This window comes from Phalacrocorax carbo, chromosome 2, assembly GCF_963921805.1.
Source record: "Phalacrocorax carbo chromosome 2, bPhaCar2.1, whole genome shotgun sequence".
NCBI lineage: Eukaryota > Metazoa > Chordata > Aves > Suliformes > Phalacrocoracidae > Phalacrocorax > Phalacrocorax carbo.
In genome coordinates, this window is record NC_087514.1 from 125,279,731 (window position 1) to 125,298,597 (window position 18,867).

The 18,867-nt window shown below is 40.1% G+C and overlaps 1 protein-coding gene across 5 annotated transcripts in view; it reads right to left on the reverse strand.

The window, feature by feature from the left end:
• RARB (retinoic acid receptor beta) overlaps positions 1 to 18,867 on the reverse strand; it is a 337,858-nt gene that overhangs the window by 55,133 nt on the left and 263,858 nt on the right. For all 5 annotated transcript variants that reach the window (XM_064444254.1, XM_064444253.1, XM_064444255.1 and 2 more), the window contains one exon: positions 14,488 to 14,636. In XM_064444254.1, coding sequence (XP_064300324.1) covers positions 14,488 to 14,636 — 149 coding nt within the window. The remainder of the gene's footprint in view (positions 1 to 14,487; positions 14,637 to 18,867) is intronic.

Genomic DNA, 18,867 nt, shown 5'->3' on the forward strand with positions numbered 1-18,867 from the left:
CCTGACCTTTTTAGCAAACACATCAAACTCTCCAGACAGAACAGTCGTCACCTTGAAACAATATGTGAGGGGAAAGAATGGCTGAGATTTTCTGCTTCTCCACTTCAGTAATTTAAACAGAGAGGAAGGCGTTGGTACGCACTTCCATCTGCTTTCTTCAAATTAAAAAAAAAACAAGGAGATGAAATGTATACAATTAAAAAGTTACAGTTAACTTCCTTTCAGTAATGTCTGTAGGATGATTTTTGGCCTGCTAGGAAACTCCAGATGGGAAGAGTAATGAATATAATTTAATACGAATAACAGGAGATCAAAGAAATGCTTTTCTGAGTTGGAGCGCACTGAGTTATTTCACACAGCTTAATGGAGAACTCAGGAATGAATTATTGCATTTTGCTATTTTCTTATATTTTTGTTTATGCAAATCAATTCCCCTTAACCTAATTTGTGGAGGACCAGACCTATAACCCAATAAAACCATAAAATGTCACTAGGATGGTCATACAACTGGCTAGCACTTATCCAAAAGGCTATATGTTGTTAACTGCTCATCGGTTTTTTCCTCTCTTCCCCTCCAGTGCCTCAGGATTTATACCACCAATTAAGACAATAATGAGTGCCCCAGGTTGACCTCCCAGGAGCAAGAATTAATTAAGCGCAGTATTTCTTCGTAAAGAATGACACTTTTCCAAACCATTTATGTAGCTGCTCTCTTGCACGGAAGCACAGTATCAGGAAAGACTTTCCAAATTGTCATCCCCCAAATGTATGACCGATTCTGGTTTACACTCTTAATTTGGGTGTCTGTGTTTATCCATTGGGTTTTCGGGTGGTTGGAGCAGGGGGACCATCTTCCAAGGACAATGTCACAATTTACTAGACATACATGGGGTTTTTTTTTGCACAGAGCTACAAAGGAGAGTCACCAAGCAACAGCTACTCTAACAAAGTAGTAGACCTCCTAGTAAAAACAAATAAAAAATCCCTGCCAAGCTATACCCATGCAGTGACATGCAGATTCCTGCAGCAGGCAAGACAAGGAAAAGACTCACGTTAGCTATGCAATTACTATGCTGCAATTACTTGTAGGAGTCTCTCAAATTAGCCTCTCCATTTAGCTGCTGGCAGAGATGGAAACACATGAAGAGGAAAGGGCAAGCTCAAACACAAACCTACATGGGAGAAAGAAGGTATGTGCACGCTCCAAGGAAATTCCCTGTGCAGGCAGGCTTTTACATACTCCTCCTCCTCCCCTCCTAGCCTTCTCCACAAAGGCTTGCAGAGTTCCCGCACATACTTGGCACCACAGTTATTTATCAGAAGAGGCACGGGGACTTTCATTAATTGTCAGCCGATAAAAAATCCCTGCAACTTCTACACAGTCTGAAATTTACACAGGCACTAGTTTCTAACCCACTATCAGCAACCAAATGTTTATAGCTCAGCTGAAATAATAATACAAACTATGCCACAAATATTTATATATGCCTGCGAGCTGGCTGAAGTGCAATTCCCCTTGCTCTAGCAGAGAGATTCGCACAGTTTGCATGCACAGCCAGCTGTTCCCTGCTCTCTCCCCAAGTCACCCGGAGCCAACGCAGCACCCTGGTCTGAGCACAGCTGGCCGGGTGGGTGCCTGTGGGTGCCAGCCCAGCACCCACCTGCCAGGATGGCCAGCAAAGAGCTCGCTCTGGCTGTGCCATGGCACAGCTCCTGCTTGTTTTCAAGCCCCAGTATGTTTCTATTCTATTCTCTTCATCCAACCTGAGAAGAGTTTTAAAATGTACCCGATCCTCAGCAGAGTTGTTTCCCAAGAGGGATGAAGTGACGTACAAAAACAACGCAGAAAGCAAACCAAAAATATTCAGAAGAAATAACACGGACACAAACATGCCAAAATAAACCAGATGTCTTGACCATTATGCTTCCTGGTACATTTTTCAGGCATCCATCTGAATGGCTCATCAACACACATTCATTACCTTCCCACAATTGTTTTTTTGCTCTTAATTTTGACAATTGATTTCTAAACAAATATGTTGTATCAAATCCCTTGAAATCTGGCAAGTAATATCTTGTACTTACTACTTTATGCTACACTCATTCCCCCACATTCAGCAACAAAGAAACTCTGCTAATACAGAACTACCCACTAAAACCTTGTAAAACGGAGGGTTTAGTGAAACTCGGATGCCTGGAGACTAGAAAACAGACTTCACGTAAACACCCAGAAATATGCAAGTCTGGCTCTCTAGTACTGGCAGTAGTCAAGGAAAATTACCTTTCCACACTGCAGCTGAAACTCATTACTGAAGGCAACAGCAGAGGGATGAGTTGGAGCTGGACCAGCTTGTCAAAACCACCATTTTTAAGAGTGAGATGGTGGCCATACCCCTCTGCCCTGTTCCCGTACACAAAGTACAGGTGGTCAAAACGGTCTTGGCAACATGGAAAAACACGCCGAGGGAGGTGGATGAAAAACAGTCTGTGCCAGTGCAGGGGATTAGCAACTGCACAAACAGAGCCAGAGGAATCAACTGATTAGTTCCTCCAAGAAATAAGGACTCTTAAGGTAACATTAAACAGAGATACATATCTTGTTGCAAAACCTGACACAAATCATGCTGAGATGCTGGAAAAGCAGGGTAGCTTACAGGACAAATGCAGCACTGCCTCCTCCTTGCCCGGTGCTGGGCACCACTGTTCACTCAGCCAAGCCGTAGGGAAGCAAGGGAGAGTCTGGGACTGGACAACTTTGACGATGAGAAAACATGACCTTTCAGAGACGAGTGAATGAACCGGGGCTGATTAATCTAACACAGGAAAATCTTAGCAACATGTTTTCCTGTTTTCTCCCTCCCCTGCCAGACTTTAATCAATGGCCAGATTCAAGCGCAGAGCTCATATAATCACAAGACGATCATTCTTTCAGTTTACGAAAATCACATGGACTTGGGGTAAGATAAAAGGTCTTTTTAGTTAGCTCATTCATTTGGCTTCTGGGTGCTGTGCTTGTATCTCTCCTGTTCACCTAACAATCCCTTTCATCTTTCCTTTTAAAAAAAAACCCCAACAGTTTTCACCTCTGTTTCTGTACACGTAGCAGTCACCGTGCATCCCTAAGGGTAAACATGGACTGGTTAAGGCCATTTGCAGCAGCATCTGAGCAATGCCTTGATCCCCTGATCCGAGAAAAAAAAAAAAAAACCAAAAGGTAAAGAAGTGCTAAAGAAGTGGTAGTGCCCTTTCCTTTAAAAAATGATCGGCTGCAGAGCTTTCTCTGAAACGCTCTGCTTAAATCTTCCTAAACATGGAGCACTGCCACTCTTTCCCACCAGCAGAAAGCACACAAGGATCACAGAGCACTCTGAGGTGAGGACCTAATAATTTCCATGTATTTATCATAGGTGCACAGGGCTCCAAAGCAAGCCGAGCACCCTGGAGACAGGGAAGACTTCTCCCCTGTTGGGAAGATTCATCTGGAGAGCAGCCAGCCAGGACACTCGCAGTAGGAGTGAACAGTAGCCCATCCGAGTGGCTGCACCATGGCTATAAATCTTGGCTTTCCCTGGTAAAGTGCCTGGGAGGAGGGAGAGGGAACCGGCCACAGCTGACAGTAATGGGTCCCATTAAATTGTCACTTTTAAAGAGACTCTGAAACAGGAACAAACTTGCTCCGTAAGCATTTGATCAGCTTCCCTGCTGCCAGGCGACGGCAGACCCTGCTCACGTGCTGTGGCGGTGGGCCGCTGGCTCTCCCCTCCGATGCTGGAAGGGTCCCCAGACGTCGCTGAGGTTTGCTATAGCTTGGAGTCAAATCGCCGACTGCATTTACAGCCAACCAAATCAACATTTTTTGGAACTACTTGCAACTGCTGTCTCACCTTGTAATTTACGTATCCGTTATTCTAGACAGGGGATCCAGAAACAATATACCTTTTTCCCTTTAAACATAGGTATTATGATACAGTTTTTATTGCATAGTAACTTTTCCCACTAAAATATATTAAATCAGTAATTTTAAGTGTGGCCATGTGAAATCATAAAGGACTTTACACACAAAAATGTCTTTCTACTTCTCCGCTGTCTCCTGAATTGAGCTGTGGAAATTGTGGGGACTCCTGCATATTATCAAAGGGAAGAACAATTTATGAGTAAGGACCCTGAATATTTGGCAGACCAGCTGCAGTAGTATACCAATTAAACAGTTACTATACCTATATACCAAAACTACCAATTACAGAATTGGATGAGTGGCTTCTTTAATACTGCAAGAAGTTTTTATAACAGGAGTACTGAGCTGCACAGATGTCACACCTAGAGGTGCCTCCTCTATATGGAAAGTTAATCAAGACAATCAGAATAATATAAAATAGGAAGAAGGGCATGACATGTATGACCTTTAGACAGAACTCAAGAAACAATGTACCCATAACTTAGACTAGCAAAATCCAGATACAATGAAGAAAAGAGAGGCAATTTCTGATTTTTGGAACGGCTACTCAAAAATGGAAGTTTTTTTAGTAAGGCATTTGTTTTGTTTTACAGGAGGAAGAAAAAGAAAAATGCATACAATAAAGAAATTGAAGAAATAATCTGTAAAGCTGACTTTATTGGAAATACTGAATCTTGGAAAATTACATCTAATTGTCTTTCCTGTTACAGCACAAGACTGAAATTTCACGAACAGCAGCTCTGCAAAGCTGAACAGCTCTGGGATCCATGCTGTAAATCCAATTGCACTCCATTTCCAGAAGAAGCTAAAGAAAATACCCCTTTAGAAAATTCCCTCAAATGAATTCTTCACTGGGGATTAGAAGGAACCTCTGTTTCCACTAGCAGGTCAGTCGGTAAGCTCACAGAGCAATGGAAGGTCACTTTCCGAGGCCAATCAGAGTACTTCTGCAAACTGGGAAGCTGACTGCTTGCAGACTGGGTGATGGTTTACAATAACCAGAAAATACAGATAGGTGTATCTTTCAAAATAAGTAGCAAGCAAAGAGCATCTGAATATCTACTTAACATGTAAGTGGACAGAATGAGATCATGGATAATTCAATTTTGTACACTTACAAAACCCTTTAATTTTGGATTTACTTCACTAAGATGTAACAATCAGAAAATCTTTAGGTTCTTGTTAAGAAAAACACAAACTACAATTTAAAAAGATACCTAAAGAAAGCAGAACAATGACCCCAACCATGTCACCAGCACCAAAGTCAACACTCAGCCAGAACCACACTCACCGAACTATTCCACTCTCCCCTTTCTTCCAGAGAAAACGGTGCACTTTGTTGCGGGGTCCACCACACTATCCTAAGTCTAAATTTCACAGATCAATTGCTTGTATATCCTTCTCTATCACCCAGTTTCTTTTTAAAAATTTCCAGAGTTAGAAAATGAAAGCTAGTTTTGCGCTGTTCAGTAAGCATAAATAAATATGGCATAGTGTAGAAAAAAACCCCCACTATTACTGTTAGTAGAAAATCTCAGAGTATTTAATTTCTGACATGTTTGCTCAGATATCCATATTTCCTTATCTGCTGAATTACCTCTGCAAACAATACTTTTAAAGATCATATTCTAAAATGTTGTATTAAACATAGTGGAAAGCTGCATTTTCTCCTACACTAACAACTTTCCGGATGCACACAGGACAGCCTGTACTCCACATCTATAATTAAAGGCCACATGTGGTCCTTAAACTAATGGAGAGCTATGAACTAGACTGACAAGATGAGAACAAAATAAAGGGTTTTTCCTCCTCTCTAGTGAAGAAAATTGAAAAAGTAAAATCCATTAGAACCTACTTACAGGAAAAGAAAAACACACTCCACATCCATTGCATGCAAAGCAGGGGACTTCTCAGCAGGCATGCGTACCAGCCTGAAAGGCAGCCCACCTGCTCCTGGCATCTCAGTACATCACGACATGATTTGCATAGACAGTGCTTTTACACGTACATTATCATTTACTTAATTCTGTTGAAGCTGTTGTAAACCACGCGCATGTTACTGATCCAGTGTGAACCTCAGCTCTCAGCCATCTGCTAATAAGCCACTACAGCTATGGGCAGGTGAAAGTTGGATAGAAACGTGACAAACACATCTACAAGGACTTGTCAGTACCTACCTTGGTACAAGAAACCATGATTCAACTTCAATAACAGGTAAACACACATGTAAATTTGAAGTTTCTTCTTTTTACGGTGTGTATTCTTAGGTACAGAAAGGAATCGACACTGCCAGAAGAGTAAGACTCAACAATTTTAGTTTAATAATAACAATAATGAACAATTGTAGCTGTTATGGACTGGTTATTGGGCAAAGACCCTGAAAATATATGCAAGGTCAGCAGGCATGAAGGCTACATCTATGTTAGGAAATACTCTTAGGGACAGTCACGGGCACTATGGTTGGCTGACGTACAATGGGAAGGTCTACCTCTACATTAGCTCCTTCAGCCTCTGAAACAGAACAGCTGCATCCAAACCAGCCAGAGGAGATGGCCACACGCAGGAGGAACGCTAGTTGGTACAGCCAGAAACCTCCCAGGTACACAGCATGGGAAAGCAGTACCCCAAAATGTGGCTTGCCACCAATACACCATAGTTTGAGTCTGATGCTATTCTTTTTTGAGAAAGCCTTCACTGATGGTATCAGGAATTTTGCACAAGAAGGGAGTGCAAGATTTAAGCCAAACAATTATGTCTCATATTTTGCATGAACTGTCAATAAAAGAGAGTTGTTTCCAGTTCCTGTATCCACAGGACATTAGCCCTTGTGCTCACAAAGAACTGGAGCAGCATAGTCAGCATGGTTAGAAAGTAGTTTGGGATAATCTCTGCACTTCTATAGCACTGGCACCACTTCCAGAAAAAAAATTAAAGTAATTAGTAAAAAAAACTATTCTCACAGTTTAAGATGAACCCCTGGTCTGTGACTGAGGGCAACAAGCAGGATAAGAGGAAGATGAACTGTGGACGTATGTGCTACATCCCCCCTAGAGACACTGCTGCTCTTTGTCTGTCCCTCTCTGCTGCAGAAGCCCAGTGCAGGGGAGCAGCAGAGGTGTAATCCACAACTTGAGCCCCAAGCACTGGAAATCAAATATGGCGTTCAAACACACAACATAATTTTCATTTTTGTTATCTTCCATGGTTGGCAATCTTTTATTTCTTCATTCCATCTCATTCACACAACCAGGAAGACACTTTAAAATACACGGTAACATAAAAATGGTTTTTTTTGTTCTGATCCCATCATGTTTCCTTGCTCTCATTGGACTTTGAATAAATATATGCCTCCCCTTCCTTCAAAATATGAAATAAATTCAGTACCTGGTGAAAGCTTTATCTTAAAAACAAAGAGAAAAATCTATTAAGAACTTACTGAAGCACAGATACCAGCTTTTCAAAGGACACCTGGCTTTCCTGGTCTTGTTATTTTAAAAACTAGAATCTCAAAGACAGCATTAAAACAATCACGTCTCTTTTGATAGTATGAGACATATAAAAACTCCAAGTTTTCAGTACTACATTTAAATTAGCTGCAACTCATTCGGTGTCTTTCTGCATATGGCATTTCTCTCTGCAAAGGAATGGCTTTGAATGTTGCTATACTGCGAAGTGCTTACAGTTTAAGATCAGATGATATTAATACTATGCAGAAATGTATCTCAAAATACATTTTTCACCTTCTAAAAATGATGGTTGATTTAGCTAAAACTAGGAGCAATTTTCTATGGTTTGAAGAATTTTTTCATAGCTGTGCATGAACGACAGCATGCCATCTCTACTGCTGGCACTGTCACTTACTAATACAGCTTAAATGGAGACGAATACAGCTTGATCATTCAAGCTGATCTATATTTTTCTTTCAACTGATAGAAGCTTTTACAATTGCATTGCTGCAAACAACATTACTTCTTTCCCAGATACAAATCATACTGTAACCAAATATTTACAGCTCAGAAAAAAAGCAGTTTCAACTTTACATTTCTTATTTTTTGTTTTCAGTTGTAGGTGATTTAAACATGCCAGAAACCCAAGACAAACAATTATATGGAATATTAATTAGCTGTTTTTATGAGGTTTGCTTTTATTTTTATTTTTAGTGTTAAACAACTCAGAAAATTCTATGTCTGGATCTTTAACTCCCAGTAAAGGGGCATAAATATAGGCTTAAATATAATTAAATCATAGCTTGAAGCTAACATGTGCAAGAGTAATGTTATCAAAAAGAACTGCTGCTTAAGATCCCGCTACAATCCCAGAACTGCCTAAGAAAATGCAAATCTGTCCTTACATGATGTAAGAGGCATTATTGAAAGAAAACTGGATCTGTCTCGAAGAACACTGTTCCATAAAGGGAACTTTGCTATGACAATCCCTAAAATATTTTAGGCCACTCATCAATGTTTCTTGCAGACCAAAGCATAATATCCTTGCTGTGGAACTTCAAGTAAATAAATAAAATCAAAACCAGCTCCACTCTCTGTCAGTAGCATTCTGTAAATCCATTGTTGACCAATGCTGACCATGGATTCATGGCCCAGAATGGGGGAACCCCAACCCTCTCAGTGTCCAGAGGGACACAACCGTGGGGGATGTCATGGAGAATATTGACACAGCTGTGCTTTGGGCACCCAACTCATTGGCTCATGGGGACAGGCTGCTCGGGAGGGTGACCCAGAGTAGATCTAGTTTAGATGCTCTGAATCAGTCATCAGAGGAGCTCCTCTCTCTCCACAGACTGCAGAGAGAGCCCAGTCTTCAACTGTAACTGATTTTGGGCCTCAAGTTAACGAGTAGGACTGCCTCTCACTGCACTTGTAAGCAAGTAAGATAAAGCTGTAACAAAATGACAGCTTTTCTCCCAAGCTAAACATCCATATGGATCAGCAAATCTGGACAAAGCAAAAACCGTTTAATTTTCTCTTTTTTTTTCTTTTTCTTTTCTTCTGCTTATCTTTTTTGTAGGAGTCAGTCCTACAGAATTATAGACCTAAATTTCAAGGTTTATATCAATGTCTATTTTCCATGCTGCTTAAAGTCTTCGCAATAAAAAAAGTATATATATGTATTTGAGTCAGGAAGGTGTCAAACGAATAGATGTATTTTCATAGCTGAAGGCCTTTGAAAACATATTAAATGTGGCTACCCTTTTAATTCAATGATCCCACATTAGATGTGACTTCATATGAAAATTCTGACGGAAGGAAAGCTATTCTTCTTTTATGATAAAAGCCAACCTGGGATCTCTCAGTACTGAAGTAGATTTATCTACATTTTTGTCCATTAGCATCAACAACAGGCAGAGAGGCACCTTGATCGTTCAGACAAAACTGCTTGACTGTAAACCTACCCTCTTATATGCTGTTCTGCCTTCTCTCCTGAAACTGCTCCAGGCATCTTTGCTGCCCACCAAATTCAAGCCAGGAATCCCAGCAGGGTTGCCAGCAGAGGAATGCCATCTTTTAAACGTCCAGAACAAGAGACAAGGCTTTCAGAGACAGCTGAAGCTGCCAGAACACCAGCTTCTCCTCCTCGCCCACACAATGATGGCATTGTGTGGGGGAATCCACCCCACTACTCTCAAGTGCCCCTTTCTGCAAACCCGGCTACAATGATGAGTCAAGCCAGGACTGAAGAGCTGAGCTTTCGGTGACATCCAGCCCTATAACCACTTGTACCAGCTGGATAAATCCAAGTTGCTCATTTTGTATGGAATTTGTTTGCATGCTATCTAGCAACACCCAGAGACCAGGGCTGGGGAGGGGGGGCGGGTGGAATAAAAAAGACTTCAGAAGTCTTTAATTGAGGTCATGAAACACATGAATAGATTCCAAAACCCGCCTCTGAAATGCCACACAGTTTACAAAAGGAAAAAGTTGTAAATAAGCTGAATATTGTCAATGTATTGTATTTTACACATAAAAAGATAGACTGCCTCTGGAATTTTTCTTACAAAATGCAAGTGCACTGTGAAGATCAGTTTGGGTTTGAGATTCTACTACATACACAAAGCCATTGACAGGCTATGATGCACATAAGCCTTTTGCAGCATAACACCCAGAAATAAACACAAAGCCAAGATTTTTTTTTTTCAAAACCAGTTTAAAACACAAAAAAATTCCTGACTGCTGACTGATCAAATTGAAAAAAAGCTGGGGATATCAACCTTTTGAAAGCTCCCAATTTTCAAATTTGGAAGGCAAGAAGTCAGGTGCTCTACATCTACAACCAAAACTAAAATTTTCAGCACACTAAAATTAGAAAAAAAGACAGCTTAAAATTATTTAGACAGCTCGTAAACTTTCATTGTGGTTCATAAGTACATATTATGAAATATTCCAGCCTCTAAAAACCTTAAAAGGCTAGTATACTGAAACAAACCACCGAACAATCTTCCTAGTGGGGTGCAGTACTGAAGACTCTGGTAATGAGTAAGACAGAATGATCACTTTAAAAAACGGTGCTTAGAATACTGAGAAAGTGTTTGGCAAAGGAGATTGTTCCCAGGTACCTGAAAAAATAAGGTCCAAGGATGACAATGAGGAGGAAAAGGGGAAGGAAGGACAGGAGAAGGGACTAATCTTATCATTGCATGAGAAGACCACAGCAATGCTTTGACAATGAAGGCAGCTGAAGGCAGATTCTGGAGGAAAAAGGACAACAAATCGTGTGAATTACAATGCTGCAAAGCAGAAATTATGTCATCAGGGCATGATGTCTGAAAAAAACTGCACACCATGAGATTACAGTTGGTGATGTCACATAGAGAGAGGATGGGCAAGTTCTGTCTTCAGTAACTCTGTGTCCAAGGTAGCAGCAAGGGGAGCAAGAGGATACACCAGGGTAAGACAGCACGGGAGAAGTCAGAGATGGGGTAACTCGGGAAATCGTCTGTAGGTTGCTGACAATTTAGGGAAGACAAAATTCCCAGTGCAGTGTTTTCCAAACTGAGCCTCAGAAAGTCATAATCGCCATCCACAGCTCCCCAAGGGCTCCTGGCTGGAAGGTTCCCCATTAAAAATACACCCTTTATGAGCAGAATACTGCCATGACCTCCCCCACTGGTCTACCATCAAACAGTTCAGTAGGTGATGCTTTTGAGACAGAAAACCAAAGAACTGAACCTCAGGGAACAGCATCAGGAAGTGGATAAAGAGCCATTTAAGAAGACACTGAATAAACAGTAAGTAAAGGAGGAGGAGAATCTAAAGAGCCCTGAAAGGCAGGAAAAAGAAAGCCTGCTGAATCAAAGGCATTCATCAAGCCAAAACCTTCAGGACAGAAAGTTGTCCCTTTGCACTAGACAGAGACTGCTAATAATCACTGTGATGGCACCTTCACCAGCACTCAAAGCATAAAGGCAAAGGAGAAGGAAACAGAGAAAGAACTAGAAGAAAACCATGGGAGAGCCAGCACAGAAAACCAAAGGGAATAGGACCCTAATTAGATAAATCTGATATGAGCAGAGTTTTCCATTTGTGTTTTCCTTGAGAAAGACGACTGCCAGGAGTTCGAAGGGAAAGGTAAATGAGGCAGAAAGGAAAAAGGAAAAGACTTGAGAAAAGGACCTCAGAGCAGAGGGAGGTATAAGGCAGGAGAAAAAAGAGTGAATTTAATGTGTAACATCACAGAACAGAGATGCAAATCAGGTGAAGAATGAAATAGTGGATAAAGGTGTAAAGAAAGACAAAAGGGCAACAGGTCAGAGGAAAAGAGAAAAAAAGGTAATTAATACTTGATTCGTCTCCCCATCCCAACAGCTTTTGAGCACGCTAACCAGCTTTAGTGAAACTGCAAATGTCAAAGAAAATCAAGTTGTTTGAAATTGCATGGAGATGTGTGTTGAGGTAAAGGAGAAGTAAACTTGTGTTTCCTAACTAGACGAAAGACTGTAACATTAATTCCTCCTTATTGCTCCCTGATTCACCAGAGAATCAGCATGAAACTCCAGCTCCATACCAAGCAGAAGCCTTCTATGAAACACAGGCTCTCCAATAAACCTGGGATAACCAACCGAAAGGCCAAGATCCACAGGAGGCAAGGCTTCCCTAGCAGCAGTACTCAATGCTCAGTGTTTTATTTAAATTCGCAAAGCATCTGGCTAAATTTTTGTATGAAGAAGACTGAAGAGAATGAGAAGTGTGAAGAACTGATATTCGGAACCAAGGGTGAAGGTAGGCTGGAGTACAGACAGGAGCCTACATGGCTAGAAATAAGAAGTACAAGGTGGCAGCTTTCTTTTGGTACGGGACCAAGAAATGAATGTGTGAAAAAGCAAGTATAGATCAAAGATGAAGGAAAAGAAAAATAAACTAAACAGTCCAAAAAGGCTCAAGAAAAAAGGGTAACATTCCGCAGAGAAAAAGTAGAAACTGGCGATGTAGAGGTTTCTGAGGCTGTCTCTGGTGTTGTGATCACATAATGCTGTCTATTGTCATCCAGCACATCACTTCTGTTGACCTGAAAGCTCAGACAACATTCAACAGCAAATGTAGTAAATGACAGTCCACCAAAGGGACCACTAGCTGACTCCGTGGTCTCATCATGTTCTTTGCCAGTTCCTGGCACTCACTAAGGAAGTTGATTCAATCAGTGGAAGATATTCATAAGATCCTAGTCCAACCTGTTGAAGTGCTAGCATCAACTAACCCAAATATTACCAGTCTCATGCAGCCAAGTGACTGCTTTGGAATCTTGTTATTTCTCATAGACTGACAGGTTTCATATATAACTAATCTTTTCTTCCCCTCCACCTCCTCTTTTAACAGCAGCTATTGCTAAGTGCTGAATTACCTCATCTTGCAAATTAGCAAATAAGTGAACACGATTATTTTGTGGTTGTTGAATAACAGCCAACACATTACAAGATGGATTTCTTCATGTATTTTGACAACTGTGGTCTTGCTTTAATTATTTATGAAAATGCTTTGCAGTATGCCAATAAAAGCCCTATAGTATATTTTTGCGTATTTTTAAAAAATAATGAGGGCGTAGGGACATGTGACCTTTCTGCTGCAGTCTGCAATTACTTCTGTATTTAGAAGGAATATGTGGGTGAGCAAATGACACCACCATTTGTGTTTTAACATTTGAGTATGATGAGATTTCCTATTTAATGAAATCAGCTACAGCATATTCTTACCATAGCTCTTCCTAACAGACACTTAAATTTTGATAGTTTTGTAGCATCTAAAAGAAAAAAATAGAGACATGACATCCAAGGAAAACCTCAATACCAGAAAGAGATTCTAAAACTGAGGTGAGCCTAGTTACTTTTACTACTTCAGTATCCACAGTTTTAAAAATAGGGAAGGAACCAGACTCCAATCGTACACTTTTTTTGCCTAATGAAACAAACCCAGGACTATGATACGTCACTACAAAAGGCTAGTAGAATGGAAGAAATTGCAGGTTCAAAGGCTAAAGTAAAAATGGCTAACTGTACAGTATCCGAAAAATATAACATTTCACAAAAATAAACAGGCAAAATACCTTTTATTGATTTATTCTAATAACTTTATATGGATATAGCACCTGTCATATTTTCGGCATGCATTAGGATCTTCACTGCACTAAGCACTGCACAACTATTTTTATTTGAAGAATGAAAATCATAGGTCTTTTTTTTTTAATTGTTAAAAAAGAACATTGCACTAGGGTACCATCACTAATAAAGTTAACTATGAGAGCATCTGTCCTATGATAGCTTTTCTTCAGCATTTGTTGCACTACCTTCTTCCTTGCATGCGTAACATTCACTGTATGTACACCTCTAATTATTGCCATACACACATGGTTTAGCTGACATTGCTTCTCTGATGTGTATCTTGTCCTTAGACGTTCTCTGCTTTAGAATGGTGTGTCTTATTACTGCATCCTACACATAGTCAATTCATGCCCTGACAATCACAGCATCGGAAAGTAGCAGACGTGCCAGCACTATATTCTGTCAGTTTAAATTTTGTGAATACTAGCCTGCTAATCCTTAAATTCCCAGTTTGATTTGAGATTTGTTACAGATACAGACTATGCCCAAAATTTACAGATGATCACGTCGTTTTCCCAAATTCCACCCCCCGGACACACAGAGGTAGGAGCTCACAGAAAAAGCCAGGCTGAGAGCAGACAATGGCCATGTGAGTTCCCAGGGTACACCTGACCTACAGATGGACAGTGAAGAGTCTTAATGTGTTTTCGTTTTATTCTTTTATTACCTCTGCATCTACAATCACATTCTCATGTTAGTCAATACTTACGGAAGTCCCTTAAAGACATACTTTGGCAGAAGCATGAAGGGAAATAATTCCAGGCATGATGGTCATTTACTTGTCTTTACTCATGAATCAATTAATTCACGCAAGAAAGGTACAGGCATCTTTAGAGACAATCAAGTCACACCAAATTTTATTGCTTTGCCCTTTTCTAAAATGAAATGCAGTCCTATAAAAGGAAAGGGAGATGATGGCACTCACCTTACATCCCTCACAAGCACTGACACCATAGTGATATCCGGATGACTTGTCTTGACAGACAAAACAGGGCTTGTAAACACGAGGGGGTGGAAGTGGTGAAGGAGGGCTCGGAACGAGTTCCTCAGAACTGGTGCTCTGAGTTTCAACTGCTACAAAAGAAAAAAAGAAATATAATTGAATGATTCATGAATAAATTTTAAATTACTACTTATTTACTGTCTTAAAACCGTCAAACTGGCCCGTATCTATCTTTGTATAATAAACATTCATTTATCTTTCCCAGCAAAATTTAAGGGGAACTAAAGTAAGGCAAGTAGTGACAGGACTACATGCTATTGCCTCAAAAGCTTATTTTTAACTATATGATAATTCTTCATGATCCAGTTATGCAATACCACAAAAGCTTCAGCTCACATCTGATACATGGCTTGAATCTCTTATCAGGCTCCGAAAATGGACAACCTTGGGCTGATGTTCTGGTTTTAACCTACTGAATTTTGTGGGATCCATGTCTACATGCTGGGTACCAGCCTTCAAAGGGAAACTGTCTGAGGCATGTACCCTTCCAATCAGTACCTAATTTGAGGAGAGCTCTTGTTATCTCTTGCCCTTGTCTACAAAAAGTAACACTTCCAACGTGAATTTTGCCACTACAGGATGGGAGCATGCAACAGGACTACGTATAAGACCTGAAGTGAAAATTACCTGAACAAGTAGTCATCTTTTTTTTTTTCACCTCTGAAACTAGCACAAGCCAGCAATACTTCCTTACCTACCTTTGGATTTGTAACATCAGGAAACCTCTCTGAGAAAAAAACTACTTACACATTATGACCCCACATACCTTTATTGCCTTAATATTTCTAGATGGCCATTTGTTTTGAACCTGCTGAAAAGCCAGTTATCCCTTTCAGGGAAAGGACGCGAAAGCTCTACGATGAGAGATAAGACATGCAAACTACATCTTTCCCAAACATCTGCATTAGTTTTCTGTGATATGCTGTCATCATTCCTCACATTTATTGTAGATGTGCAATACATTTTCATGTTTCACCTAGCCGTTGTGCTGCTTCTCAGATAAATCCCTCTAACTTTTCAACGGATATACAGAAATGACAGGATCTGTGAACTCAGATCTATTCAGATATATTAGGCACTATCAGCAGAGCTAAATCTCAAGAGTACTAACAGCAGGCTCTAAAGAATATTACTCAATGGAAAATCTTAGACAAGATTTACTGTACACGATATTTTTCAGATTACAAAGATGATACATTTGTATTAAACTCATGATTCATTGTCAACTCGTGTTCTGAAGAATTCACAGAGGGCATCTTGGAGCACGATGCAACTTCTGATTACTTGTGAGAAAAGGGCCCCTTTCTGCCATTTTTACTTGGGTTAAGCTACTATCAACTTCAAGGACGGACATTTCTTAGGAAGAAAATAAATGCTAGAGTGAAGTGTTAAAGGCTCTGATTCTGAGCAAGGAAATATCTTTCCAACGGGAACAATTTATTTATATATCTAACAATAATGAGGTTGGGAAAAAAATAGAAAAGTAAAATAACATGTGGCTCCATAAATTGTCATGTTAAGACAATGTCCAGAGCTATACTTATCTTTTTCAGCATTACATACACTGAACCTTGGCAAACCAAAAATCTACAGGTTCCTACAGCACCAAGCAAACCTTAATGAAGTTTTTTCTTAATGAAAACAGAGATGAGAATGATAATTTCTTTTCAACAGTAATTTTTGGTATTTAAGAGAGACAGAGAAGTGCTCTGCTATTGATCTCTGCACAGCCATCCTGCTTGAATCAATAATCTATTAGTACTTTTAAATTAAAGTTAGGTTCATCAAATGCCCTTGAGAGGCCTCAAACATTCTGTGCTTTATTTCATGCTCGTACATGAATTATGGCGGCTTCCAATCAGTCTGTGGAATGATAAAATTTTAGCTTTAAAACTCTAATACCAGCAGACAATGTGTTTTGTATTAGCTCATTCAACTCTCCCAGTCCAGCTAAAAGGCAGTTTTTAGGCTCCCCATGGGAAAACAAGGTTGTGGCATTCAATAAAACAACTGCACTCCTGCAATCCTTCTGTGATTTCTGTTTGGAGAAAGCAGTCTTTGAGGAATAATACTGATACACTTCTGCTTTTTTGATGATTTCATCCTAAACAAGCACCAGCATCCAACTCTAGTGTTCAAACCACGAACCTTATGTACAACAGGAGGTCTGTCAGGCACCAGCCAAGCATCAGTAACTTGCGAAACCCAGAGGAGATTAAGAAACTGGCTCAGTTCATAAGCACACAACATAGTCAGCAACTGAAGAGCTAAAGGTGCTGCTAGAGAATTTTTTTCTGGACAATTTGAGAAGGTATACTAGAAGGGAAGGGCCAATGTAAACCAGAAGACCCTCCAGATATATATGCATGCCACTAAAAGGGCTTAATCTATTCAATATAATAGTTGCATCAGCTGAACAACCGTCTAGAGAGTTTCATATATATTTTTTTTTGTAAGAAAACCCAGTTTGGGAACATTCACTTTTGATCACAGGCAAGATGTAGTTTCTGGAGAAGGCTTGAACTCAGGTTACACACGCTTGACTCTTACTCGGGCTTCTGACTTACTATTCGTCCTTGGATTTAGCCTTTTTAACTCTTTATTTGAAAATGTATGTACTGCCAGCATGGAAGTGCAGAAATCCGGTGCAGGCACCTGTAGCAATTCATGCTCAGCAGGTATAAAGTGTCATTTCTGTATCATGTAATTGGCCAGTGGACATGTGACAGCAGAACCTGCTTTTCTTCTATGCATGTCTGCTCTTGCAAGGTGGTAAAAAGAAAGGATGGTGGGCGGACAGTTGACATTCTCAGAAGAGGCATTTTTAAACCAGTCTTACAATTTTAGGAAGAATTCAAAGAAATAAAAAATAAAAAAAGCTACTTCTTTCCATGTCCTGCTGTCTTGTCCTGTGGGATGTGACACTTCAGGGTCCCTGCTCACCTGAGAAAACAGAGCCTGGGTGCCCGTCACCCAACACCTGAATGCTGCTTAAGCACACAGGGACTCTCAAACAATCGGTCACTTTACAATTCCTAAGATGTCTGAAATATTTCTAAGGGTTAGATAAAGCAGCAGATAAGATCTTTAAAAGCACAGTGTGCTTTGTGAGAGCTAATTTACTGCCAGCTAAACCATGTTGACAGATGGAGGAGGTATTTTACTTTGTGACCAACTAGAAGCAGGCAGGCATTCTGAAATGCCTTGCGTTTCGCTAGAAACTTGGATTATTAAGCTTGTATGTTAATGCACACTTTGGACAGTTGAGTCTTAAAAGAATAAGAAGTTGTAAAGCAAATGGCATTTCCTGGATAGCCTCAAGGGAATTTTGAACACTGAGCTAAGGGTCCCTGGTGGGAAGCAGCAATTTCAGCTAATTAGGGTGAATAGCAAAGTGTTGCATTTGGTCAAAACATTCTGTTAACCCTCATTTTTGTTGGCACCAACAAGAGTCTGGATTTTTTGCCTCTTTTTTTTTTTTTTTCTTTTTTTTTTTGTGAATTCACTGCAGGAGTGCAAGGCACACAGCTCACATACATTAGGCAGAAAGTCAAAGGAAACGCCAAAGTTCAACTAAAGTACAAGTAATTAGAACCAGATTCTCTGCTGCTTGTATGTGTGCATTTGATTGTAGAAGTTATTTATAAGCCTCCAAACATTTGAAAAAATAACTATATACTGTAGATCATTTAATTTTTATGTCTCGTCTGGAAAAAAAAGTCTGCTTTTAATCATCTTCCAGGAAAGAGCCAGGAACTGGGAAAGTGGGTCTCAATTGTTTCAATACAAATTTCTCTCTTTCATGTGCCACATAAAACTATACTATAAAATTAAATCCAAAATATCATTGACTCAACCCCCCCATCCAATTTTTTTTAATAAAAAACTTCTTTGAATTTGTCATGCTTAAATAGTTTGCATTGTTACGAGGATTTTTTTTTTTTTTTTAACTGTTGTTTGGAAGACAGACAAGGGGAGAAGGAAAAAAAAGAGTGAGAGAGAAAGAAAACATTATCGTGGAGACTTGCCAGCCTTGACTTAGTAACCTGGCCATGACCCTCCAGCGAGTGTGTGTTTGACCCGGTCACACATGACTCCGGCTGCGTACTGTTGCTGGGTTGTAAGTCCCAGATATTTTTACCATATATACAACAGGTGGGGATCACAGACAACAGAAAGAGGAAAACAAAGTCTTTCCTTGTGTGAAGACTCCCATTTTCTCCCTTGCAAAGAAAACACCACAAAGCAAAGAAGTCGTGCTACTATTTCACATATCGGCACTCGCTGTGCTGGATCGCTGTT